The 26,585-nt window shown below is 43.7% G+C and overlaps 1 protein-coding gene across 1 annotated transcript; it reads right to left on the bottom strand.

Moving 5' to 3' along the window:
• Positions 1-1,159: 1,159 nt before the first annotated feature.
• Positions 1,160-26,169, bottom strand: gas2l3 (growth arrest-specific 2 like 3). The gene is given in 10 exon segments (XM_038738374.1): positions 1,160-2,843; positions 2,846-3,736; positions 4,717-4,821; positions 5,839-5,980; positions 6,066-6,129; positions 7,693-7,834; positions 8,183-8,301; positions 9,843-10,029; positions 15,696-15,751; positions 26,027-26,169. Coding segments are annotated over 9 exon segments (2,157 nt in total). The 5' UTR covers positions 15,720-15,751; positions 26,027-26,169; the 3' UTR covers positions 1,160-2,360.
• Between the last annotated feature and the right edge of the window lie 416 nt (positions 26,170-26,585).

The following is a 26,585-nucleotide window of genomic DNA, read 5'->3' as shown; positions in this document are numbered from 1 at the left end:
TGGAAATTGTGTGAGGTCACCGGAATGAAATGTGATAATTATATATGATAAAACTAATGAGTTATTCTGAATTACCCCCCAAAAAGATTTGCTCTCGGAATGGAGGCCATTTCCAAAAGGTGTTTTGTTTTACATTTACTCGACGCTTTTATCCAAAGAGGTCTCACACCTATGCAACTAAGGGTTAAGTGTCTTGCTCAAGGACACATTGGTTGTTATGTCACAGTGGAAATTGAACCTAGCTCTCCCACACCTAAGGTATGTTCGTATCCACTGCTCCATCATCAATCGATCACACTGCCACTCCTTTAAGGGAACCGCTGAATCTTCCCTTCTGCATCGTGCATTTGTGTCAAATATCCATGGGCAAGAAGTCCAAAGATAAAAATAAAGACTCGCACAAAAAAATAAAAAACATTCATATGAACTGCTCTTTTAGTGCTGTTGAAACAATCTTACACTTGTTTAATCTATACTTGGTTTTTTCCCCTGCAGATATGTTGTCTGAAACTTTGTAGTTCATTTTTAATTTCAAGATGTGTTGTTTGCTTTTCATGTCTGCAGCCCATAACAAAAAATACTGCAAATTGTTTTATCATCCAAGTACATTTTATAGCATCAAACTTGATTCCAAATGTTTATGAATTAAATGAACACTTTACCAACCCCCTGGCACATTCCTACTGTTATTGCTCAGGTTGTTGTTTTTTTTAAGTATAATAAAAAATGTAATTCTTCCTGCCTGAAAAGATGCAACAAATCTAACATGAGTGAGGGAAATGTCGATACTCAAGTCTGTACACATCTACACAGTCCTGAGGTCTAATTGGCCAAAGTCCTTCAACTCCACTGTGATTTCACTATGGGTAGAGCGAGTCTTGTTAATAGTTTCAAAGTTTCTGCACTGAGTTCTTGCCAATGTATACAAGTAAACAGTCATTGGTAATTCACAGGTCAGGCAGAATTAGTTTCTTCTACATACTGCTAAGCACTTGTGTGGTTTCTTTCACAGTCTGAAAACTGGGTATCCAGGCTCAGAGAGTTTTAAGGCTTCAGAGGGGAAACAAATCTTCAAAATACATGAATACATTACAAATACATTTGGAGGAACGTGCAACAGCAAAACGTGTTCCACAAGACAAACGCAAGGCAGCCAAGATTACCTTCAAAACATTTGATCCATTTATTAATCAAAATGACACAAAAAAAACCCAACAGGTAGCAGGAACAAGAGACACAATCGACAGGATCAACATTCAAATCTTAACAAACAGCGGTTTCTGTAAAGTGCCAAACAAGAAAAAAGCCTCACTGATAAAACACACACACACACACACACACACACACACACCACATAGAAAACTAGAATTTTGAAAACACAAAAAATTAGAAATCATACAAAAACATGTCTATACCAAGTAGATTCTGCCCTAAAATGATTTTGGCCACTGGAGGACCTCGAGTGTTTTCTGTTCCAAATAAAAGAGGCGTTTGATCAGTAGTTCATCTTGCGACCCTGGCTTTTCTCTGAGAAACCAAAGTCACGTGTGCTCGTACTCACTGTGCAATTTTCATCAGTAAAAACTACCCCCCACCCCAACCAACATATTATCTAATACATTCTAATGCCGCTCAGAGATTTCTGATGAAGGCACATGACAGGAAGGTCCGTTCTAGATGACGTTTTGTTCGGCGCCATCGACACAAACCGCCCACCCAGTATCATTTATAAAAAACAAAAACCAGACGTGTAATACATCGACTGTCCACCAGTGGAAGACATGTTCTCACTGGGGAGAAAAATCTATTACAAACCGTTATTTCTGTTCCAGTTGTGTCACCGAACTTCAGAAATTTCACCACTTTGGTAACCTGTTGCAGAAAACAGGACTCGGACTCTGACCTTTTTCCTGAAAATGTTCAGCTAAGTGCGTCTTACTAAATCATGGCTGTGATCTTGTGTTAAGCTAAAAAAGCAGGTTCGTGTTTGAACATGGTTCTATCCTTCGCTCTTTAAAAGTCATTTGACACAATAAATTGTAACGGCGGTACTTGTGATGAAGGTGAAAATGTAAACATTGTGCAAGTTTTAGTGTTAACCACGAACATGGAGCTGACCTCTCAAAAAACAGACCATTACATCAGCACAAAGACGAGACACACAAAGCATGACATCTTTGACCCTTTTGGATTAAAACATGTAAATAAAAGACTATTAAATAACATCCAAAAACCAACAAACAAAAATACATTTAAAAGTAGTCAAAAAGAAGCTTTCTGATGTGTATTAGTGACCGGGTTCATTTATTTGAAGAGTCTGAGCTCCATCAAGTGCTGCTTTGGCACAGAGACTGTCCCCGTTACGTCTTCTGCCTCCTCCTACTGGTCATTTCAAAATAAGCATCCTCACGTTTGCCCTTGCATTGTGGGATCTTCTTGCTGGGCTCGGTCTTAACAGCTTTGACGTTGGGGCTGGTTTTATGCGGGGCCAGGGCCTGACCCGCTTCAGGTTTTAGAGTTGACTTCCCGTTGATGGGGTTAGTAGTGGTTGCTGGCTTCCGCCCCACTCTCTGCGCTGTGGCTGGTGTTTTCAGGCTAGCTTTGCTTGTGGGAGAAGGGCATGCGTTGGCCCCTGGGACCCGCCCGGGGACAGCAGCAGTCGTACTGCGCGGAGGGGCAGCAGTGGCCTTGGTTGGGGCCGGCCCTTTGGCTTTGGCTGTGACCTCTTTGCTCTTGGGCAGGGAGCTGGCGGGCTTTGGCAGCACGGGGGAGGCTGTCCGTGAGCTGGGGGTGGGGGTCCGGGTTTGGGGAATCGCCGTCGCTGCTCTTGGCATTGATGTCACCCAGCTCTTGCGGCCGTCCGCACCCGCCTGGCTGCCTCTAGACGGAGGCGTGAGGCCGGAGAGCCGGGACGGCGCTGTGCAAGGCGAGAGCGCTGGCTGGCGCCCGATGGGGGCCGGGCATCTTTAGGGGTGGGTGCCCGTACTGGTGCAGTGACGGGGCGAGGCACGGAGGCAGCGGTGGGGGAGGAGCAGGGACTGGAGGGTTTGGGGCATTTGGAAGACGGTTCAGGGCAGACAGGGCTCCTGGGCTGAGAGGCGGCGCCGCGTGGTGGCGCCCTGAGCTTCAGTTTGGAGGCGGGGCTTGGACCTGCAGGTAGCGGAGCTGAGGATGGAGTCAGAGCTCTGCGATGCACCTGCACACCGTGACACCCCGGGCTGGGAGCCTGTTTGGAGGAACTTCCCACAGGCGTGGAAGGCAGAGAGGAGGAGCCTTTGGTGGTGCTGGGCAGGGGCAGCTGGGTGGGCTTCCTAGGGGAAGAAGGTGTCCCCTGGAGATTCTTCCTGGGTGCTGTGGCAGCACCTTTCCTGGGCAACGTGGGCGTGCAGGCCGGGGAGGCGTTGTAGGACCGACACGTCTGACCTGCAGCGGTCACAAGCACCGGCTTACTGGCCGAGCAGGAGGAAGATGATGACGACGAGGTGGAGGACGAAGAGGAGGACGAGGAGGAGATGAGGATGTTAACAGCGGCGAGGGGGTCCATGTCAGGAGGAGGGGGTGGAGCTGCGTTGCCATGGTGACCGCCCAGGCCAGGGGGGCCTTTCTGAAAGGCCAGGATCTTCTGCTCCAGAGTGGTGAACTGCAGCACTCGCAGAGGGTCGTATTTCATCAAGAAACCACGCAGCGTGTCCCAGCCGCCACCGACACGCACCATCACATGTTTACCGTGAAGCATCTGTGGGCGGAAGAACAACACATTTGGTAAGAATATTTTGTCTTCAAGAAAAATACATTTGGTTTGGTGAAAAAAAATAAAATAATAATAATATAATAGGAAGACAAATGTTTTCCAGTCACAGATCTTTCAAGACAAGTCACAAATCAATAGAGACATATTCCCAAGTTCCCAAAATAGCTGCTACAGAGCTATAAATGAGCGCGTGTGCTGAGGCCTGGCACCACGGGCAGCAGCGTAATTATGATGTAATCACCTAACGCAATCCACCGCTGCTGGGTAACGAGCTTACATGTGTCCAATCACAGCCTCCAGCACGTGCGTGTTCACACATACTTTATGCTTGTACTGTATTTTGTACGGCAGCTCTTATTGTATAGAATATGAAACCCTGACATGTGAAATTAGTGCATTTAAAAAAAGCTGCGAGACATACATCCAATATTTCTTAAATTGGAAACATTTTATAATAAATTTAGGAAAACATGGGGTCAGTTTTTACTAATTCGTTAAGAGGTTAATTTCCCCACTTATTCCTGATTGAGACTTTTGTGGTTGGGAGGGGTATCAATACTGGGTTGGTTGTGACATGGGCAATATGTAGTGGTACAGAATATCTGTGTCTCATGGCATCTTTTTCCTTCTTTTTCTTTATTTTCTTCTACTTTTATTTGGTCACTTATGGTTGTGCCATTTCATTTCATTTTTTTAGAGAGTTGTTTTCATGTTCAGCAATATGTACTCTGTTTTTATAATATGTCTTTATAAAGTGAATATATATCATTTTACTTTTCACAAATGCTCTGATGAATTGTATGCCTTTGAAAAATCCCAAAAAGAAAGAAAGAAAGAAAAAAGAAATAATAAACATGACCGGGCTGCTACTTCTGAAAGGGACAAAGTGACTGTCTGGATTACTAACGTGGAATGAGCCAATGTGTTTGCTATCGCTGCAGAGAGAGTGTGCTCAGAGCCCTCACCCGAATAAAGAGAGTCTTGTCTCCCAGTCTGTAGCGTCCCTCAGACAAGTACTCAATGGAAACTCTGTTGGAGCAGTTGCAGGGTGGGTCGTCCAAGCCATGTTCCTACAAGGGAGAATAGAGGACCATAAGGCGGCCATATTGGAGATCTCATTGGGATAACCTGAACATTTACAGATGGAAGATAAATCCGTGTCAGCTCAGTTGGCTGGAAAACAAAGCAATACATTTAAGGACCTTTGCTGCTGCGTAAGTGAGCTATCAGACAAAGCCACCGAGTCAAGCAGTGAGACATGTTGATGAGATACAAGAGACAAGGGGATGAAGACACGCTGGACCACAATAACAATTACTGACAGTGTCTGCTACAAGCTGCAGCTTCCACTCTGATTGTTTGATGCTTATCTGAATGTGTGAAGGAAAATGCAGCTGGATACTAGTTGGTAGATGCTTCTATCTGCCTTCCACTTCAGTGAGTGTGGTTATTTTTAGCCCAGCTGTCTCCTCTGAGAATAAATCCCCCAAACCCTGATAGTGTTAGAACCTTGTTTTACCCACCAAACCCGACCCACCTGACACAGTCAGTGTTACAATCACAGTGTCCATCAGAAACAATTAGAAAGTGTTAAACCCACGGGCGACCGAAACGCAGGAGTGTTATCGCTGTGCGCACTTTTATGGCTGCATGACGTCACGTTAAGTGTTGCCTGGGGGTCACGTGTGACGGCAAGTCACAGGGCGCCGGCAGAGCGTCACATGGTCAGCTGCGATGCGTCATACCCCGTGGGCCGCCAATGAAGCGGCGAGAGTCTTGGCTCTGCTTCAACTGGGTCGCACATGTCCCGCCTATGTGACGCTAACGTGATCAGCTGTAGCCCTTCAACACTTTACATCTCGTTGTTTGAACAAACAGCAGTTCTTTTTTGGCTCATTTGCGTCGTTACCTTAGTCCAGATCGTCATCTTGACTAAGGTTAGATGCTCACCAATGTTACAAGTGTTTGGGGGCAGCAACTTAACCTGGAGGGGAAGGCCACTCTCGTGCCACACTTCCTGCCTCCAGGTGGAAAGTTTCATGTTCTGTCTTTTTATATATAAAAAAAGTCCGTCAGTCAGGACTCACCCCCGGCTGGTAGAGGCCGCCGTGCTGGCAGCACACGCTGAAGGTTTTGACAGCCGGAGGCGGCTCCTCTGCCATCAGCAGAGTCTCCTCCAACTCAATCTCCTTCTCCAGCTTCACCAGCACAGGAGGCTCCACGCCGTACCTGAGAAACACACAGCAGAGTTTACAGAAGTGAAACTGTTTCTTAATGATTCGATTTTCCTCTTCTACTGTGTTCAAAGACTTACTTGGAGACGATGCGCCCGATCTCCAGCAGACAGAGACAAACCTGCCGAGGCTCCTTGTGCAGCACTGAGGCGGAAAACACAACTATTAACAGCCTGCTTTCTTTAGAGACGCAGAACAGGATTGCAGAGAAGAGGGACAAGGCACAAGATCCACGTGTTACCTTCCAAAACGTGACATTATGAGCACATGAGATAAACGCAATTATTCCCTGAGGGGGTTGTTGGGGGATTCGTGCAGAAGAGAACACAGGGTTGGGATGGAGGGCACAACTTTAAAGCCACTCAGGGACGTTCATTTAACAAAAATATATATTCTTGGAACAGGAGACGTATTGGCTTTTCTTTCTAAAATCGCTCCAATCCGGTTTTTTGGAGAGCCATTACTTGTAATGAAGTGATCCTCCATACAGAGTACTCAGGATGATTGCTCTCCACGGCAGATCCTATTAAACCATTAAGAAGCAAGGCTTAAACAGCAGAGATCTGCAGAGTTATTAGGAGCTTACAGCCGCGGCCTGTTTTACACAGTCAACATGATGCCCAAACATTTGCCCCAAAAATGCGTGGGCTTAATTATATTCATGTCATAATTAAATAATTGACTGATGTGCTTAATTGAAGGAAGAAAGATCCCATTCTTAATCATAAACCAAAAATACAGGTAACTGCCAGGTAACAGCTGTGTCTCTGTCTAACTGCACTTTTGTAGTCACAATGGCAACTTCAATTCTTTCCACCTATCTTTTTTACGGTTGCTGGTATTATTGCTCACCCTGCTCCATCTTCTCTTAAACTCACGCAATCGCTATAAACAGCTGAGTGTTAATAATCATACACATGCTGTAGTGTTTTGTGCGACCCGGCGGATAGATCGACATCCTAGTAAATATTTAAAAAGAAATCCTTAATCATTTAGTCTTGCATAGCACTGCATATGCCTCTAGTGACTTATTTTTACTTGGTCTCAACTTCCTTTTGGCCTGATTTTAAGACGCTCTTTGAACTCAACCAGTGCTTGCTAAAAAAAATGAAGAGGAAAAATGCCTCCCACCGTAGACTGAGGCCAAGCACACGCAGGAAAACTCAAAGTTTTCAAAGTCAAAAGCATGACTTGGCTGGGGTAAGGCAGGTTAAGAAAGTTATTTAGACTTTGTTGCACTTTAATCTGAGGAATAAAAGATTTACCAGACGGTTAAGAATACATTCTTTGTTGAAAATTCCTGCTTTGATAAACAAAACCTGCCACCTCTACTGGGATTTAAAAACCATAACCAGGAAAGGATTGCCAGGTCATATCCGGAAAAAAACTTAAGTCAGGTCTGATTTACTCAGACATGGGTTTATATTTTAGATGGCTGGATTTTAACAGAGCTCCCGTTACTGTGCAGGACAGCAACAGAGTTGGAGTCTAAGGAGGAAAATATTCACATGAAATAGTAGTAAATATAGATTTTCATTTAATTTGACTGGTATTATAGCAGAACTTCATGTTTTGGATTCCACATGTGCTTCAACTTGTCATGACGAGAGAGGCATTGTGCATCTACAGTGATTTAAAAAAAACATACAGCTGGAAAAGGATCCAGAATAGATTAAAAGCAGCGGCCATTCCTGCTGCGGCTCTTACCGAGGCCCTCCGACTCAAAAAGGTAGGTCTCCTCCACACCGATGTGGCGACACCAGGCCAGGAAGTTGGCGGTGTTGTCACGAGCGAAGAAGGATCCTGGAGAGGCGTCCCGCTTACATGCCACCTTCCTCGTGGGGAACAGCTGTCAGGAAAAGTTTATCTACTGTCATTTATCTACTGTCAAGTGTATTCTGATGGTAAACAGGAAGTTCATTGATCAATATATTGTGTAGTAGTCGTCTGCTACATGCGCATCCTTGATTGTAAACGCAGAGCTCATCTATTAGCTGTGGCAGAAAAATCTCCAACAAAAAAAGGGAAATTTTCAAAGTAAACTGCATCAAAACATTGTAGAAAGTGGCAAAGAGTTAACAGAAAAATTGAACTTCAGACACACAGAGCTCTCCCCAAACATCCCCCCACGTGTCGGCATGAAAGCTGCCCTTTGGACAATGGTCAGAGTTATTTTAATCGCTGCCGTCTGACTCACCTTGCAGAGTGCGGAGGGGCAGCTCTGGGCGATCTTAGTCTGCAGCACACCGATAAGCTGGCAGAGCTTCACGCCGTTATTCAGCTCCTCCATGAAAAACTCTGCTCTGACCTCCTCTCCTGGGAAAATGAAAATGAGAAAGACACAGAATAAAATGCACAGCACAATGCAAGTGATCCTACTTTTTCATCTGGATGTAGCCCTTTCATAAAATATGAGATTTGTCCCACTTCGTTTCACTTTGTGTAGGTCAAAACATCATCTCTAGTACAAAATAAACACAAAAACAACCCAGATTTAATACAAAATTCTCTACAAGCTATCCCCCCCCCCCCTTCTAGAGAGCCTTTTGTTATAGGACCTTATAAAAAGACTGCACACTGGCAGTTGATTTTCAACAGAGGTCTCTCCCATAAACTCCTTTTGGTGGACTTACGGTGCTCCCATGACCCCTTATTGTAAATCACTGCCCTAGGAAACGCAACAAAAGGCCATGTGAACTGAATTTACATTGGGAACAAAATTCACTACGCGTTTAAGACTGCCCCACAAAAGTTTATTTTTCACACGACGACGGCTGAGCATCAAGGACTGAAACTGTATCTGCTGCCAGCACCTGTTTCTGCAATATCTGGGCCCTCAGGACTGACGTTTTAATAATATGTACCAATAACTCATGGTGACTGTTTGATAACGTGCCCGCATTCCTCATGAGAAAAACTCAACTGTCTGCTTCTAAAAAAAACAAACAAAACAGTTTCACCACTCAACGGAGTCAGTTTCCAGTCAGCTTCAGTTTCCTCACTGCTCCATTGTACCATACGGGACAATAGATGCCAGTATAATGGTAGGGACAGATGAAATGAGGGATTTTGTTCCACTCCTGTTTCTATGGTTTGCTAAGTCCCGGTTGGAAATAGGACCATCCAAATCCAATTACATGGGAGACCCCGTGTCAATTGTGCTTCGGCATTTTCCTAGCCTCGAGGGCCAAACTGTTATCATGAAACTGCCCAGTGTTGATTCACATATGCACAGGTTTGGACACATTTACTCTGTTGTATGTATCCATGTAACTACACCACAGTAAAACAGAACACATCAGAAAGAGAAACATTAACCCCAAAATGAACATGTTTTCAGTCTGAGGGCAAAAAGGCTAAATGAGACTGCTCAGGACAGCAACACTAACTCAAGCAGACCAAACCAAATAATCAGCAAACAGAAACAAAAAATATATTGAATACTGGAAAGAAATGACCAAAACACAAAGTAAATTACAATGTTATCTGACCCTAAAAAGAGAATTCACACTGGCAAATTACCTGAGTACAATAAAATGTCCCAAATTAAGAAAAATGTTGACAACATACAGATTGAGTGAACACAGCCTGGCCATAGAAAAGGGTCGCCACAGACAGAGCTGGCTACCACAAGAGGAGAGACTCTGCTCCCAGTGTGACAGGGGACAGGTAGAGACAGAGCTGCACTTTACTTTACTTTATGCTTTAATTACTTATTTAATGAAATGTATGGGGTCTCTCTCTCTCTCTCCCTCTCTCTCTCTCTGGCAATGTTGTTATTACATTCATGCCAATAAAGCTAATTTGAATTGACTGCACAACTAAAAGCGTACTTCTTGGCTGATATGAGCACTTACCCAGCATGCCGGTGAGCCAGATGGCCAGATCCTCCTGCATGGGTACCAGGGTGGCCTCATGTCGCACTGCCAGCCACTGGTCATACTGGAAGACGTCGGCGAGGCCGGGGCCGTGCCGCTGTGCCAACGGGCTGCGTGGGCTCCTGGGGCTCAGCAACGGGGCGTCGAATTTCTCGCCGAACCATACCTGAGGACGAGAGGAGGGAAAAGCTGAAGGAACATTAAAATGACAGATTTCCATCCTTGTTATCAGGAAGAAAAGTTAGAAGGTTGAACTTTTGTGGACAAAAACATCAAATCGATACGGTCTACATCATCTCCTTGCATGACTGAAAGGATTAGAAACACACAGAAACCCTGGCAGAATGTTATAACAGATTAGTGTGGCTGCCCACTTATTGAGACATCTGCCTAATCTGATCTGAGTGCTACTCTTAGTCATGGTTTGAAGACATTCAACTTTAAAGGAATAGCTCAACATTTTGGGAAATGCTCTCGTTAGCTTTCTTGCCAAGTGATAGATGAGAAGAAAAATGTTGCGGGCTGCAACATTTGCAAAGTTGACCTTGCCTGGCAGTTTTGCTGGAGCATCTGAAGAGGGAGGCACGTTAGGTGTCTGAATGACAAAGACTTGTCTCGGTAAGCTAGTTAGCTAAATAGCTAGCTTAATGTTTAAAGCCATGTTACTTCATGTTTTGAGCCATCAAGTTATCTCTTGATCAATGACTTGTTCATGGCGTTGGGAGTAGCAAATAATTATCATCCACGATTCTGTTCACATTCCAGATGTGCCCTGACTTTAAGTAATTTGAGGTGGCAGCTAATGCGCCCTAGACCCCCAAATCACACAGTTTTGAGAGTTTGAGTTAGGGGAAACTTGCTGAATATATTAAACACCTTATTTTTGCTTTTTAACCCTGAATTTATATTGGCAGTTTCTTCAAAACCGACCGTCTCTGCACCGAAACACGACAGCTTTATCATACTCTAGTTACCATTCAGCCTTGCAATGTGAGAACATCTGAGGATTTTTGGTGATCTGTCTGATACAGAGGGGACACGTCATGGATGCAATCAGACCACGCTTCACTTCTTTGCTCTATAGGAGTTTGCAGCACACACACTGTCACTTGGGTCTGGTTACCACTGCGGCTTACTCTCTGCGTAAAAACCACAACCCCAGCTTTATCTCGAAACCACCCAACCCATGTTTATTTTTTTAACATCCATCATTGTCCACTGAAAGACGACCGCTGTTGCACTTGACTGCTTTTAATGGGTGTCTAGCACTAGTTCACAGTCCAGGGAAGGAGTGCCTGGAGCGAGCTGCTGATCTTGAGAGCCGCTCTTGGGATTGATGTCCCATCATATCCATCTCTACCGTCACCCCACTGCCTCCTATTCCCTCATGCTTCAGCCCTGCACTTTTTTACACTGATGATTCACTAAGACTTTGACAGAAAAAGGTGAGATGGAAAATACTCGTGTAATCCATGTTCTCGGTTCCACAGCTCCCACGTACATCAATAAAATTATTTTTAGCTATCACATACTTTTAGGAAAACAGGGGCGACAAAAAAAAAAAAAAACTACACATGGCAACCTGAATGTAAAGTAGCAAGCTCTTGGTTGGCAAAGCTTTAAAGAGATATAGAATGACAGTTTCTATTCGTCAAAAGATGCTGTTTATTTTTAAGTTTATAAATCGTTTGCAGGCAGCAGGAGGGGTAATCTAGAAACCAAGAGCAGATGTGTACTATGAGGACTTGTCCAGACATTACATAACTGACTTTGGGATGACCCCCCTGCCTCCTCCTCCCCATCCAGTTTGTTGACATCTGTTTAAGATATCAGCCTTTAATCTTTGTGTCCATCACATGTCATCGAACAATAATGGGGACGTTGCCTCCTCCGGGGGGGGGGGGGGGGGGGGGGTAATGGGTTTAAAACAAGGCCGAGTCTTGTTGACGCCTTCAATTCATCGTGTTTGTTGGGCCTACAGACAGGAAACCATCTGGCCCGACGAACAGAGAGGCTGTTATGCAGTGATGTACTACTGCTGAAGCTCTGCGCTTCCCTGAACAACACTGCTAAGGATCCTTCAACTGTGTGTGTGTGTTTGTGCATTCTGGGTAGTGTGATATAGCACTGGAGCAAGCAGATACAGAATGGTTAAAAGGGACAATTGTTTGGCCAAAAAGTGTTTACAAATACTATGAAGTACTAGTGAAAGATTTTTTTCTGTCTCTCTTCAAACTGTTTCTTGATTATACTCCATTTTATGGAAGTGCAATAGTAAATCATTGGAGTGGGCAACACACACACACACACGAGAAAGTGGCAAAAACACCTGATGCTCAAAACTGAAAAGGTTACCTCACTTCAAAAGGGATAAACCAACCCACACACACACACACACATACGTGCACACACACATTACATAACGTAGTTCAGAAGGGCAGGCTGCTTGTGGCGCCCTGTAGGATCACAACAACATATGTGCGTTTCTCGACATCCAGCCAATTAGAAAATAAGGCAGAGTAGTGTAAGTTACGTAAAGATACTGTGCCGCTTAGAAAAGAAGGCTGAACAGTGGGATAATCCACCTTGCGCTACGTCACCTGACTGCATACAGGTTCACAGTGAGCGGTCAGGTTTTTAAAACCGACTGGCGTTGTAAACTAAAACCTGCATTGCATTGGGTATAAAGAAAGTCTAGGTTAATCTATTTTTCTTTTCAAAAACTCTGTCCTCATTAGGCACTGGAATGTGGGCTGGTAATCCTAAATGTGGCCTACTGAGATTTTGAAGCAGTTTGTACCGGACAGCCTGTACTTTTACCATTTACGCTGTAGGAGTTTATCTGATGCTCTTAACCTGAGCCACTTACAGCAAGGGCAACTTAATGCTCTGAAACAATACTCAATAGAGGGTACGTCACAGGGAAACATGAGACGTGTGCGTTTTCTTGTTGCATCAGGATCTTTTCTTGCGACTATTGTCTTCTCTAGTTCTTTCAAGATTATTTTTTCCATTGTAAGCGGTTCTTATGGCCGTAATGTCTGTTCACGTCATTATAAAACATTTTCTTCACACCATCTTTCAATGATTCATATATGCAGCATGTAAATAGCAAGGATGAGAAATAAAAAAGCTTTGATCAAGTTAAATGATACCAAAAACGCTTTTCCACCATTTTATTAAATTTGTAACATTGTTTCCAGTCTTTGCAACCACTTTTCTTTTCTGTTTCTTGAACTTCCAATGGGCCGGTTGTTGACCTTTGACTTTTCAGGATCACAGCTAAACCAAGAGCCGTTTGGTTTGGCCAGGTTGAACCAACAAGGTCTGGTTGCTCTTTTGAAAAATTTAGAGATACTTGGCCATTCCATTTGGTCACTTTCATCGCAGATATTTGTAACGCTGGGAGACAAAAAGACAACGCAGCCTTGGTCTTATTGAGAAACTTTCGGAAAGGTAGAAATGACATTTTTTGGAAGATGAGGTGGATTATTTGAGTACAGCTGCTCCTCCAAGAGCTCATTTGTCAGTCTAACCTGTGGTGAATCAGTGAAATCACCAATACATTTTTTAAAATATTTTATTCATGTGATGTGTGAAAGGGGTAGCTTGTGGTAAATTCCACCCTCAGCTACAGAGCTATTAGCATCTTTCAGCTCATTGTTTTGGTATGAAGGCCTGTAGTTTTACTTTTGTTCAGTCTCACAGCATCCCCCCCCAAAAAAAGTCTGATAAACCCACACTACGTGAATATCATCATATCACACATAAAGTTAGCAACTAGCTCGTAAACCTAGTGGAGCATTTAGCAGCTAGATAGCTTCCCTTAGGTGTGAAATGGAGACCAAAACAGAGTTAAAAGGAATGTGAATATTGGACTCCCATTTGTCAGGTAACCAGAAACACAACTCTAAATGAATGATAATGTTGCTCCGTGTCAGTTAGTTTGCTAGCTGTTTGCTAACACTTTAGCTATATCAACTTAGTTAGTTGATACTATCATGTCAATGTTATGTTTACAGCTTGCTCCATTTCCCCTACCATAAGTGGGCCATACATTTATTTAGGTTATTAAAAATAATAACCTAAAAACCTCTTCATCCCTGCTTATTGATGTAAAAAAAATATATATATATATTTATTAATAATAAACTTGTGACTCCAGTGTTTTCATCCAAGCATAGACTGTATATAACAATCCAAGGCATGAGACCAATCCCTGCAGATGGGCATATTTTACAATGGTATCATTTACTGTTGCATTAATAGATGAGCACGTATGCTACTTATACTTCCACGAGTGCATACATTTTCAGCATGGGTGAACAGAGCACTCAGAGTGTGACCAGTTATTGAATGTGACTGCTCTACATGTGCAGTGAAGCTCTGAGCTGAGCTTCGGAAGTAGCTGCAGTGTTACAGTCTCTGCAGCATCACCACAGTCTGATTTGAATCAATATCCTCACAGGGTGCCTTTGATAACACGCAATAACAGAAGAAATAAAAAAAAAGGAAAAAAAAAATCATCCACTTCTTCTGTTATCTGTGTTCTACAAACACATGAATTAACTTCATGTGTCCACGCCACGACAGACAAATGTGAGACAATTTTATTGCATTTGTTCTATACGTTTTATAGAGATGGCAATTAGAAAGTGAACACCATTGTGTTATCTGCTCTTTGTACTGCATGGTAATGAGATGCACTTTAGTAAAACTTTAACTAAAAAAAGAAAAGACAGAACAGATTTTAAAAATCACCAGGAGTTGTCCCTGAAGGGTTGTGAAGTACTTGTGAAGTACTCATACCCACGTTAAACGTAAGGCATCCTATAGAGATAATGCACCATATAAACTAGTCTAAATATCTCCTAGTCCACACAAACCCTTTAATTAAAACGACCTTTGGGGTTAATCTGCTGCGTCTAAAGCTAGAGCATCCAACCACAGCTCATCAGTATCTCTGGGGAGGCTCTTCACAGCCTCGTCAACACATCGGCATCAGTCTGAAAGGTTTCCTGCCACATGGGATACATATTTTTTGCATATCCACAGTCCAAGACGGGTGGGGAGAGGCAGGACTTTCCCAACCCGATGACAGAGGAAAGCTCTTCTCAACGAGGTGCTGCCATGTCACAACTCTGTAACACGATACGATTGTTGTTTTGGGATGCCTGACACTTTGTTGCTGGGAGGGGAAGGGGAAAGTGTTGCACATTCCACCCACTCCCCCTAAAAAATGTGCGGAGAAACTCCTCAGGGTCCGGGCGGTGAATGTCAGACATGCGTAAAAACAACAAGACGGCATGCTGTAACACAGGTGGGCTCGCCGCAGCTGTTGAGTGGGAGACAGATGTCTGTGGTTCTTTATTTAATCTGAATAACTCTAGTCTGGGAACTTCTCCCCCAATTTGGCACGATAGTCTTGCTGATTCACTGCACTAAGAATGATATTTACTGACCGAAACAGGGTGCTATAAAAAGTACTCAAAGTCAGGTCTAGCACTAATGCAATTCGAATTTCAAACTTGGTACAGATGTGTAGCGAAATAATTCTGGTATGAAATGTCCACAGGATCTGGAAAAATGGTGAAGTTAGCTGCCAATTTTGTAAACTCAACCAAACAAAGACATCAATCAATCCAAACATGTTGTATCAGAAACACAATTTTAACAATATCTACAAAAAACTAAAGAAAGGAAAGAAAACACAGCCATGTGAAAATGTCTTAGTCTTTGATCTCCAACTTGTACCACTTTCAATGATGGACTAAATGTCCCCACTGGCCAATCAAAGTACACCTAATCCTATCTAGATGGTGATAGGCCTACCTGGATGCCAGTCTGGACAGCCATGACTGTGATCACAGAAGATTCACTTCTTCATTCTGCAGAAAGATCAGACAGAGAGATGGGTTAAAAAAAAAGACCAAACATTAGAAGGTCAGTCGTGCTTCCATCGTGTTGCAAATTATCTTTTTAGTTGTTCATGCACAAATTTACAAATGAGACAACATGTGAATTAGTATTAGAAGTGCTGAGGTGATTTGAGATAACCAAGCTCCTAGCCTTTCCCCTTACTAAGCTCTAGTTCCATACTTAACACACACACACACACACACACACACACAGTATCGATCTTCACATCCATCTCTCAGCAGGAAAGCAAATTTGTGCATATCTCAAAATATCAAATCTTTAGGCAAAGCAAGGCAATTTTTAGTAAACTCAACATGCTTTTTATTATAAAGCATGTAAAAACATCCTATCCCCCAGGGCTGGATGACATAATCCAAAATCTATATCACAATAAAGATTCTGATAAATGTATTAAAAATTATTCTTGTTACATCAGTACGTACTTAACTGTGATGAGAGTAAAGTTAGGTCAGTTAGAGATTCCTGATGTTAAATATATTTGATTTATCATCCAACCCAACACTGCAGCCTTCTGACTCCTGACACAAAAGAGATATAAGAAAGAAAAAATAACTCTGATCTGCAGACTTAACACACTAAACTATCCCATCAAGTCCATTCAGTCTTTTAAACTACTTTCAGACATATGCCCCTTCGATCTCCAATATATCTGCCCTCACTGTCATCAGCGGAGAAGACAGTCATTACAGTCTTCTCCCACTTCCCTGTGCATTCAAATTTCAACTTCTTGGTGAATCAGCAGGTCAAGTTTAATACCATGTAGCTATTTTGCCCTGAACTGTGATAAAGTATTAAGAGGAGGACATGACAAAGGGCAGTTTAACAGGACACAAGCTGCACACAGGCACTCAGGATGCTGCGAATGGCCCTCTGGGTAAGAAAACAGCCGGGAAGTTGTTGTTTTTGCTGGACACACAGTGAGTTTTACTGGATCAGTCTCTCTCACGAGGAAGTGATGGGGTTAGTCTGAGTGCTCCTTTCGGCCCTTTCCCACACAGGATGTGAAGGATTATCCTGACGCTCAACTGTCCCTTAGGGGGTGTGTTTGACAAAGAGAGGCAGTGTGGGTGGGGGGGAGAAAGCAATCACAAGCACGTAGATCCTAATAACATTGATAATTTGGTCAACACAGCTGAGGCAATAGGTCCCCACCACCACAACCCCCCCATCCTCCACAGGCACACAAATATCAGCTCATATAAACCTAAAATTCTACACTAAAATGGGTTCGGGAAACTTCTAGTATGTGTGGTGTATTTCCACTGATGTCATCATGCATAGAGCGATGAAACTGACAAGAAATGCCTCCATAACCACTGACACTAAAATCACATCCTCAGCTGTTCATCAAAAAGGGCCCGTCTGAGAGAGCTGTGTCCAGTCATCCGGCACCAAAACTGCAGCTCAGGGGAGAGAAGATGCAAGTCAGCGGCCAAGGACAGGACGGGATAGGAGGCATGACAACACAAGGCAACCTACCTCAGGAGAAAACCGGTACGGCGCGGATCGACGGAGCTGCACCAAACTACTCGGACCAGCCTCAAAAGCACATCCTCGTCAAAAACTCTGCGCTAAGCTCAGTGCTGTCCAGCCAGAGCGGCTCCTGCCTCTGTGGTTCCACGAGTGAGCGGGGAAGGAAAGGCAGCGAGAGAATGACAGGGAGGGGAGGGAGGATGGGAGCAGGAGGAGGTGCAAAAAGGAGAGCCCTGACTAATGAAGTGGCTACGCTTCGCTAAGCCCTGACCCCCCCAACAATCCTGTCACGGTGGGACCCTCTCACAAAGCCTTCATTGTTTTGTTTGCTTGCCACCCCCACCACGCAATGACATGGAATGAGATGGGATAGGGGAGGTGAGATGGAGGGGGTTCCTCCACTTCCTTTTCATCCCCCTACCTCCCTCTAGTCCCACCACAGCACACCCCCAACCTCCCAAACCAGCACTCCAGCAGAAAGTTTGGGGTGGGAAGCAGGAAAACAATAAGCGAGAAGCTTGTCGCTCTGGTGTTACTTGATGGACACACCTGCGCCCGCGTGGAAGTGTTCCAAATTTTTATTTTTTTTTTTTTTAAAAGTCATGCAATCAACTCAGATTACAGATGTTGGTTTTCCACAGCTGTTCCAACCGGCTCTGTTCTAATGACTACAGTGGCGTCTGACTGAGAGAAATAATTTCAACAAAAGCTAGATGACATCGAATATGCACAGTACATCAATGCCTCCATCCTTGCATTGTCTCATTGGTGGGAACATACTGTGTACATACTGATGTGGATATTATATCTGGTGTCCTGGGGCACAAAAGCATGCGCAAGACTGAATACTGAGAAACATAAAAACAAGTAAATCCCTGATATTAGCCTGAGGTCTTTGATGTACCCTTGATGTTTGATGAAAAACAACTACTCTTCCATCCCTGGAGTACTTTAAATAGCGAATCAACCCGCTGAAATTACAAAATTAAACCCCAACACGGCCTGAGGTATCCCTTGTGCTGTGAAAGGTTCAGTGGCAAGAGGATGACTCTTGATTTGTAAAAGGATAGAGGATGGAAATATCATTGACTGATTGAGAAAGGTCGAAGACCAACACTGAAAAGCTTGATTTGTGGCATATAGAACAAGCCTGACACAATTTCAAAAGGGTCAGTGAAGTTTTAAAGCCATGTCCCCAAGGCTACAAAGCAGAATAAACCAGAAACTGACGGACCGACATTTAGGATTTCAGAAGGGGGAAACAATCCAGAATGGCTCTGCTTCTTTTCAGCACGCAGGCGTTCGTGGAGGGTCGCTCTCAACAGAGGACAAAAGGGCAAATCTTTGGCTCTGGACTCCAGTTGTGTGCATCTGGGGCCCCAGCAGAGCCTGAGAGCGTGACACCCTACAGGGACCAAAGGCACCCACACACAGTCAAATGTCAAGCACAGAGGAGGGCGAGGGAATTGAAGTCAACAAGGGGGAGGCAAAGACAAAACATGTTTTATAGTGTTGGTGAACTTCGGAGTGGCACGCTGGAAAGGGCAGGGCTCGACACTGAGCACTACCACGCACATTCCCCAGCGGTTGCCGGGAAGAACGCGCGACAATGGCGGCACTCTTCTGTGCAGTTTCCTCTGTCACCTCTCTGCTTCAGTCAGCAAACAAGACTTTGTATCCAGAAGACCTGCCAGCTTTTGTTCAGGTGAGCCATTCCTGTATTTCTATAGCCACATTAAGATTAACTGTACATGAGGCACACAAAACCCTCGTCAGGTTTGGGTAGACTGACCTGCATTTCTTGTTCTAAGTGAAATAAAAAGCTTTGTTGCAGGTTTTGTCCCCTCAGGAAAACTGCCATTTATGTACTTAATGGACATAACCACATTTTAAGAATCGACTTCAGACAGTGTTTTCAGCACAGCGTTATACACATACATGCAAATACAGACAATGCACACAATTTTCCAGGTACCCAATGTGGTATCTGGACTGTAGGGATGACACACACACATTCACAAGCAAACAGAAACTAACTGGTTGATTTGAAGGGATGTTGCGATCTAAACATACTGCCACAACTAATTTAGCTAACTTGCCTGATTAAGAGGCCCATTTCTCTCCTTAGTGCTTAACACACAATCCACTTCCCGAAAGAAAAAAGGTGCTGAATAAATTAAAGGAATTGCCTTTTGTGTGGGTACAAATGAGCGGTATAATAGACTTAGAGTCTATTAAAAGGAAAGGGATCTAGTCCAAGCCTCTCTGTAGACTGAAGTAAACATAGATGTTGTGTGTGTGTTTTGTTGCTGGAGGGGGTGAGACATCTGTCCGCATGTTCCCCACGCAGGTCGCCTCTCTCTCTCTCGGGTCGCAGCTAGTAATCATTTAAGAGGATCAGCGCTATTCCAGACAGCAGAGTGAATCCACCTCTACGACGCTCCGTCATCACAACACATAAAGCACGTGGCGCACGCATGCAGCCGGCAGCGCTCCGCCGGTGAATGTGAGCACCCGTGCATAAGTGCAATAAAGAAATGAGAACGCATTATGTAATGAGTTAAAAGTGGAATGTTCTGGCGGTGATGTCCTTTTGATTTTCCACTACATGGCGTTGTGTGTGTCGGGAGAATAAAAAGAGAGTACACAGGAGTAAAAAATAAAACGGTCCTGTCGGCTGTGTTCTGTTTTAAATGACCTGCGGGGGTGTTTGAGGTGTTTCTGCGGTGAAACGAATATTTTATTTCATCATTTAATTCACTGACAGTAAGCACAATTAGAGCATGTGTTAAAGGAATCAGCAATCAGCTTTGTATCCTGACAATGTGGGTAAGTGTATGCAAATGGACAATGGTTAACTTTCATTCATGTTGCCTGCAGCAAAAGTCTGCCAGATGACGAGTTGGGTCAAGGGCTGTTGTTTGAACTACAGATTGTACTTCCGCAGTTTTTGTATGCCCGCCTCCAGGGACAGGCAGATCCAACATCAAAACATCCTAGCCATAAAATAGCTAGATCCGCCACTGGCAGAGGGCAAGGTTCCTGTAGATATGAAAGAAATAAATAAAAACTAACTAACCGAGCGTTTGCTGATTCAGTTGCGATTTCACTATGCTCCAGATGCTCTACAACCTTTCCAAGTCTAATAAATAAACTAAATAAACTGTCAAGAAAGGAAACACTCTTGCACCTATTTTCCTTATTAAAACAGAAAAATACGACCTTAAAGTTACACCTTCTGAATGTGTCCCTGACTTCCTTATTAACTCTTAAAATACACTTCATTCAACACGACAGAAACTAAATAAAACTCACCAAAATAATCTTGGTTAGTCTTTCCACTGTTTCAACATTTACCAACTCTGGTTTGGTCAAAAGAAACGTTGGCGTGCTATCTGAAAATCACACACTGGGGCAGAATTATACCACTTTTGTTTGGTTCAGGATATAAAAGCTTAAAGTGAGCGTAAGGTAACTATTATCCCCATTTGTACACTTTGTCCGCTCCTCCCCACGGCGGCGGTTATACAGTAGGTCATACGAACTAGCCGATTTCTAGCATACTGCGGCCTTTAGGTACCGCTTCTGCAGCATCATATATTTCACACCTGAAAGCTTCTCTCTCTTAGGATTCTACTTGACAATCTTATTTGAGAGGTTTTTGATGTGAAAAGGAGGCCCTATTTTTAGGCATCCAATTTGGTAACTTGAGCAGAAAGAAACAGATGAATAATAATAATGTTCCCAGTATCCGCGATGTGAAGTGGCTGCAGGCCAGCTCACAGGGCCAGTCCAAAAGGGTTCTGCTGGTTCCAACGGCCCCCGGGGGAATACCAACTCCTCCTCTATTAAACTCCTTCCTGCTGAGCCCTTTGTGTCTGGACTTAATTACCCTGTCGGAGGAGCGTTTCATTTAGAGCCTGGCCTCCCCCTTTTCATTACAGATGGGGCCCGGCTGCACTGTGTCCAGATAGAAATTCATTCAGTTAGAGAATAAAAAAGTAAATATACGTCTGTTGTCGAACTGAGCCCAACATCGTCAATGAAACTTTACTTTCTAAAGCAATTCAGTCCCCCTTGGGTCTGTAAAAGCTCATCACCGTTTTCCATGGTAAAGCCCCCCCGACACACACACACACAAAGCAGGATTAAATCATTTCTTGGCCTCCTTCCTCTTGTCCTTGTTGGAGTGGTCTTTCCTTAGAGGTGAGACAGTGTGGGTAAAGTCCATCTTAAAGGCTTGAATGAGTGGGAGCCACCTGCCAATCCCATTTTGATTTGTTGATGCTAATCCACAGCTCATGACATGCCACCGGGTTATCGCCGGGAATTCAAAGCCCCTCAGTGCTGACTCAGGATCAGGCTTACTTGCCTGCTTTCTATAACCTTGACCAGCAGAGGTGCCAATGCAAGCTGACTCCAGGTCAGTAAATCAGTTTGCAGCACACCGCCTCTAGCATGTGAGCTGCCAGATTGTCTTTGGCGTCAAACAGAGGATACAGTCAGCCATGTATTTACCCAAACCATGTTGGTCCACTTACTTCCCCACTTTAAAACTTAGCTTTTCAAAGGACATCTTTTTCCAACTGTATCTCTGCTGTCAGAGGAGAAACCTTATCCGCTCTATGGCGAGCCTTTTCCCATCACAGCTCCAAGGCTAGCGGTTTAGGAAAATATATGAATGGGATGTGTGATGTAGTCAGGCGAAACATATGCACGCACTGGTTTGTTTGAAACCGGCAGATGGCTTAACTTCAGACTTTACTATGTCCCAGTAACCTATTTGGAGACATGTCTTCCTCTCAATGAGGCTTTTACTAAATGGAGCTACAGCCAAACCACAAAAAGCCACTTTTCAAACAGAGTTCCATCATGGCTCCAGTCATTTTTAACCCCCCCCCCCACACACACACACACACACGATGTCAGCGATCAGTTGACAGTGACCAGCACACAGGAACGGGGCATCCTTTAAGCTGAAGCAGGTCTGGCACGACGCCCACGCTGAGCCGTTTCTGCTGACCTCACACACACACACACACACACACACACTAACTGCAATGACATCATTGCTTCAGTTGCAGCACAGGCCGGCAATTTGAAATACCTGACCACACTCCCAAACCAACTTGACCGTTGATTTTTCCTGAGCTGTTATTTTAATACGTTTAGTAACTGATGGTCATCCCACAATGAACAGAAGCGCATCACATCATGTGCTCATTAAATTAATTAACTGTGACATGAAACTGTTGACAGATAGGAGTATAGGAAGGAGCCAACGGTCGCAAAAAGATTTAGGATTTCTAACATGACATCCGTCTAGCACTCAAAAGCCACCAGGCCATCTACCACTATAAACTTACCAGTGTAAATACAGTTTGTGAAGTACGGCTGGGCTCCTCCTCTATTGTCAACATATTGATAATGTGAACCCCATTTCCTTTACTGATAACAATTCTCATGTGTTATTTTAAATTCAGTCAAATAACAAAAGGTATTCTCTGCCTGAGATCTGCCAATAATCAAGGATTTTTTCACAAATTGGAATCTACAAAGCCCTAACAACGTTCAGATAAGCTTCTGTAGCCTAAACAGCCATGCCGCCCCTTCCCCAACTCTTCACAGAAGGTCAGGCCAAGGAGACGTGGAAGGTCAAGGGGTCGTTGAGCTCAGCCTAATTAGTTGCGTTTGTTTGTCACATATTAATAGCTAGTGTGTGTGTTGGGGGGGGGGGATTAAAAACTGAAGGACCTTTCACCTTAATCATAATAAGACATGGTTGGAAAAACTTGTGCGCCCTCCATATTTTCAGTGAGCAGAGACAAACTCACACCCCCATACAAGAGTGACAAAGTGACACTAACATGGGAACAAAGAAACAAAACGCTGTCAGTGCTTGACATCAATGAAATGCTGTTTTACTTGATTTTAATGGCTACTATCAGGAATCTATCATCATACAATGCTACTAATCCAAACCACCTTCTACCACAGAACAAGACCATCTTTACCACATATCAATGACCCACCACCCCCCACAATTCCCTTTGGTAAACGGTACCCTAAATAAATGAGGGGTAATCCAAGATTTTCATTATCATCTCCTTTGTGCCCATGCATGCAGCGTCGCAGCCCATATGTGCCCACGTGCATTTTTAACTCATTAAGCCTGCTTTGTCTCATCTGGTGTGTATGTGTACCTCGGTCGCAACTTCTTTTGGGAGCCTTGGCAGGCCCAAACTGCGAGGCCTAATGCCAAAGATCAAGCAGATGGTGATTATGAAGCTTGGAATTGGGGTTGCTACTCATGTGTGCACTCATTCATTGAGAGCTGGGCAGTGACAGCTCTGTCTCAAACAGAGTGACGTACTGTATTGCAAGTGATCCGGTGACAGACCGGTGTAGAGTCTAACAAGGACAACATTATTACAATGACACCTTCAGTTTGACGCGGTGTACGCCAGTGCATAATCAAAAGTCATATGTACTTAAAAGTAGCTAATTTATTGGAGAGACTCACATGATCTACGAAAAAGTTAATACTGTACTGCTTTTGTAATATGGCCCAATAAAATGTAAAAAAATGAAAGCTGCACTAGGTAACTTCATATAATGTGCATTGAAGAGCCAATTGGCTGCAAATAGCAAGCCAACCTATAACTTGCGTTAATTTTTTGGCCACTTGGGGACAAGTTGTAAACAACACTGAAATATTATAACCTTATGAGGTCGATTTAACAAAGATTTTAGCTAACAGTTGCCTATTCACACATCCAGCAGAGCCAGGTTGGCCTCCTGGAAAGTAAGTACAGTATTAACTCTTCATTTAGCTCCTTTTTGCTCTTTGTGAACTCCTTAGGCGAAATATCTGGCTCAGGCTGTAAAACCAAAACAATGAGCCTAATCGTTCCATAGAACCATAGACTGTATAAAAGAAGTGGTCGTAGCCACCGTGACGTCACCCATTGGTTTTGAAGCCTTGAGTTTGGCATTTTGGCCATCACCATCTTAGTTTGTTTGGAATCTGACATGACCATATTTGGGGCGGAGCTAGGCATCTTGGTTAGCAAGGTCCATCCTTAAATCACAGTCACTGTGATATTAATTGAAATGGTAATTTTGGCTAGCAAGAAACAGGCTTAAAACAAAATCTTATGCGAAAAAAATAAACAGCCGAATCCTTAGGGTCTTTTAGTACCATAGAACAAGACATTTGATTTTATTCTATGGTACTAAAAACAACAAGATGATTTTAGTACCATAGAACAAGACATTTGTAGAGGACTGAAACGTTACTCTGATGAACCCCCCCCCCAATGCAATTTAATACAAGTATCAATTTCTCAACAGCTGAGCAGGTCAGGCCAGTTGGGTCAGCCCACCCATCAGCTGATTGGTGTTTGGATCGATTGAGCTGTTGGAAATTATTGGATGCGATGTTGATTGTGTGTGGGACAACAAAATGTTGCAGTTCATTTTTCATGAACAGCATGTGAGGATGAATAATAATGACACGCCTGCTCTCATTCACCCCCTTCCCTTTTCTCGAGTCATGAGCTGTAGTTACAGCACATTCTGTGTAATGTTGTCAAGGTAAAATCCGATGACATGCACAAGAAATCACAGTGGAAAAATCTATTAACAGCCATAATACCAAGTAGCCTGGTGGCAGACCTCTGAATCACTTCCCACAGCTCCTATTTGTTCATCTATGAATGAAATGAAGGGAAAATGGCCACTCATCCTGATTATCAGGCTAAATCACAAGGTCAAGTAAAGAAGACTTGTTGTGAGGACAAAAATAAACATCCCCATTAACACATCACCAGTTTCTGAGGTGCAGTGTGTGAATGGTCTTTCCCAAGTGTAGCACTCCTTGCAGGAAGCACCTGCCGAGCCTTTACTTTGTCCTTTTCCCTCAAACAGGAAACCTGGACTGTCACACTGCAGGGCTTCATATTAATGTACATCCCTCTTTATTGTCTTGGCACAATAGTTACACCAGTCAGTCAGTTTGTGCTTTGATCCAAAAACAGCAGCAGCGCCTTTTTTCCACCCTCCAGCTAACCTGCTCTCCCTAATGAACTCATCACAAGCACAACATTCACTTAATCCTACCATCAGCCACTGCAGCCCCACACTGATATCATGCAACGCCTCTGGTCTCCCAGGTCAGATGTGCACCAGTAAACTACTGATCCTCTTCCACATTTATTCCCACCTGCCAATCAAGGACAAATGGAGAACGATCCAGACTGGAAGCTGTCGTTTGTCACTCAACACAAACACGCACCGACCGGTCAATGTCAATTACCTGCCATTATGCAACAGTTAAATCTGTAAAGTGCGGGGCTGTAAATTGCACCTTTGTCTTTTAGTTCGATTGCAGCAGGTGTGAAAGGGGGAGTAATCGTTTATGTAACAATTAAGTGATACTCAGAACCAATTTCATGATTTTAATTACACTTTAACTACACACCTTTTTTTTTTCTGAACTCCTGGCAGCTTGTCTGGACAAGTATATCTTATGAGAGACTTTAAAAGCACGCTGGCCTTCAGTTGTGCACAAATAAAATGGTAAACGTTCAGTCTGTATGCTCGGGACCATGTTAACAGCTTCCACGAGGCTCCCTCATGGATTTTGGTGGAGAAACAGAGGGGAAAACCTCTGCACAGGCGAAAACTTCCGGATAAACCTACTCCCGCTGACTCCCCTCAGAGATGAGGTAAAAGTTAAAAAAACTTACCAGTAACACTGAGGGGTCGAGTCTTCAAGCAGAAAGTCCTGGGAATCGACGACCAATTTTCCTTGTGGAGAATTTGATTTGTATCTTCCTCCAGCAGCCACCGAGAGTTACTCATATTCTCCGCTGTTGCGTGTGTTTGTGGGCAGCGGTGTTCGAACTAGCCAATCAGAGCGCTCGGTCCGCTGGGGGCGGAGTTAGAAACTCACCTGAATGTCCTTTTACTGTACGATGAAGAAACCTATTCATAGCTATACAATGTAAGTGCACAAAATAAAGCCATGAAAGGATACTTAATCTTAGAATAGGACTGTTATAGGGGTTGTGAGTGAGACAGGCTGAGAAAGAAAGAAAACACACAATTCTCTCTCTCTTTTTCACACTGTTTTTGCAGTCTTTTACTTCCCTGCTCCTCTTTCAACAGTTGTAGGAATGCCACTGTGAATCCAGCCACTGATGTTTTTTATTTGAGCCATTATAGCATCCATTATGTTTGTGATTCTGTAAAGGTTTGTTTATTTGTAATCATCAGTGTAACCCTAATGTTGGAGGCCATTTAACA

The sequence above is a fragment of the Micropterus salmoides genome, unplaced genomic scaffold (genome assembly GCF_014851395.1).
Source record: "Micropterus salmoides isolate LMB-PRFRI ecotype aquatic unplaced genomic scaffold, ASM1485139v1 Ms_hic_scaffold_23, whole genome shotgun sequence".
NCBI classification, from domain to species: Eukaryota; Metazoa; Chordata; class Actinopteri; order Centrarchiformes; family Centrarchidae; genus Micropterus; species Micropterus salmoides.
The sequence above is the reverse complement of the archived record's forward strand: the minus strand, read 5'-3'. Positions and strand labels throughout refer to the sequence as shown.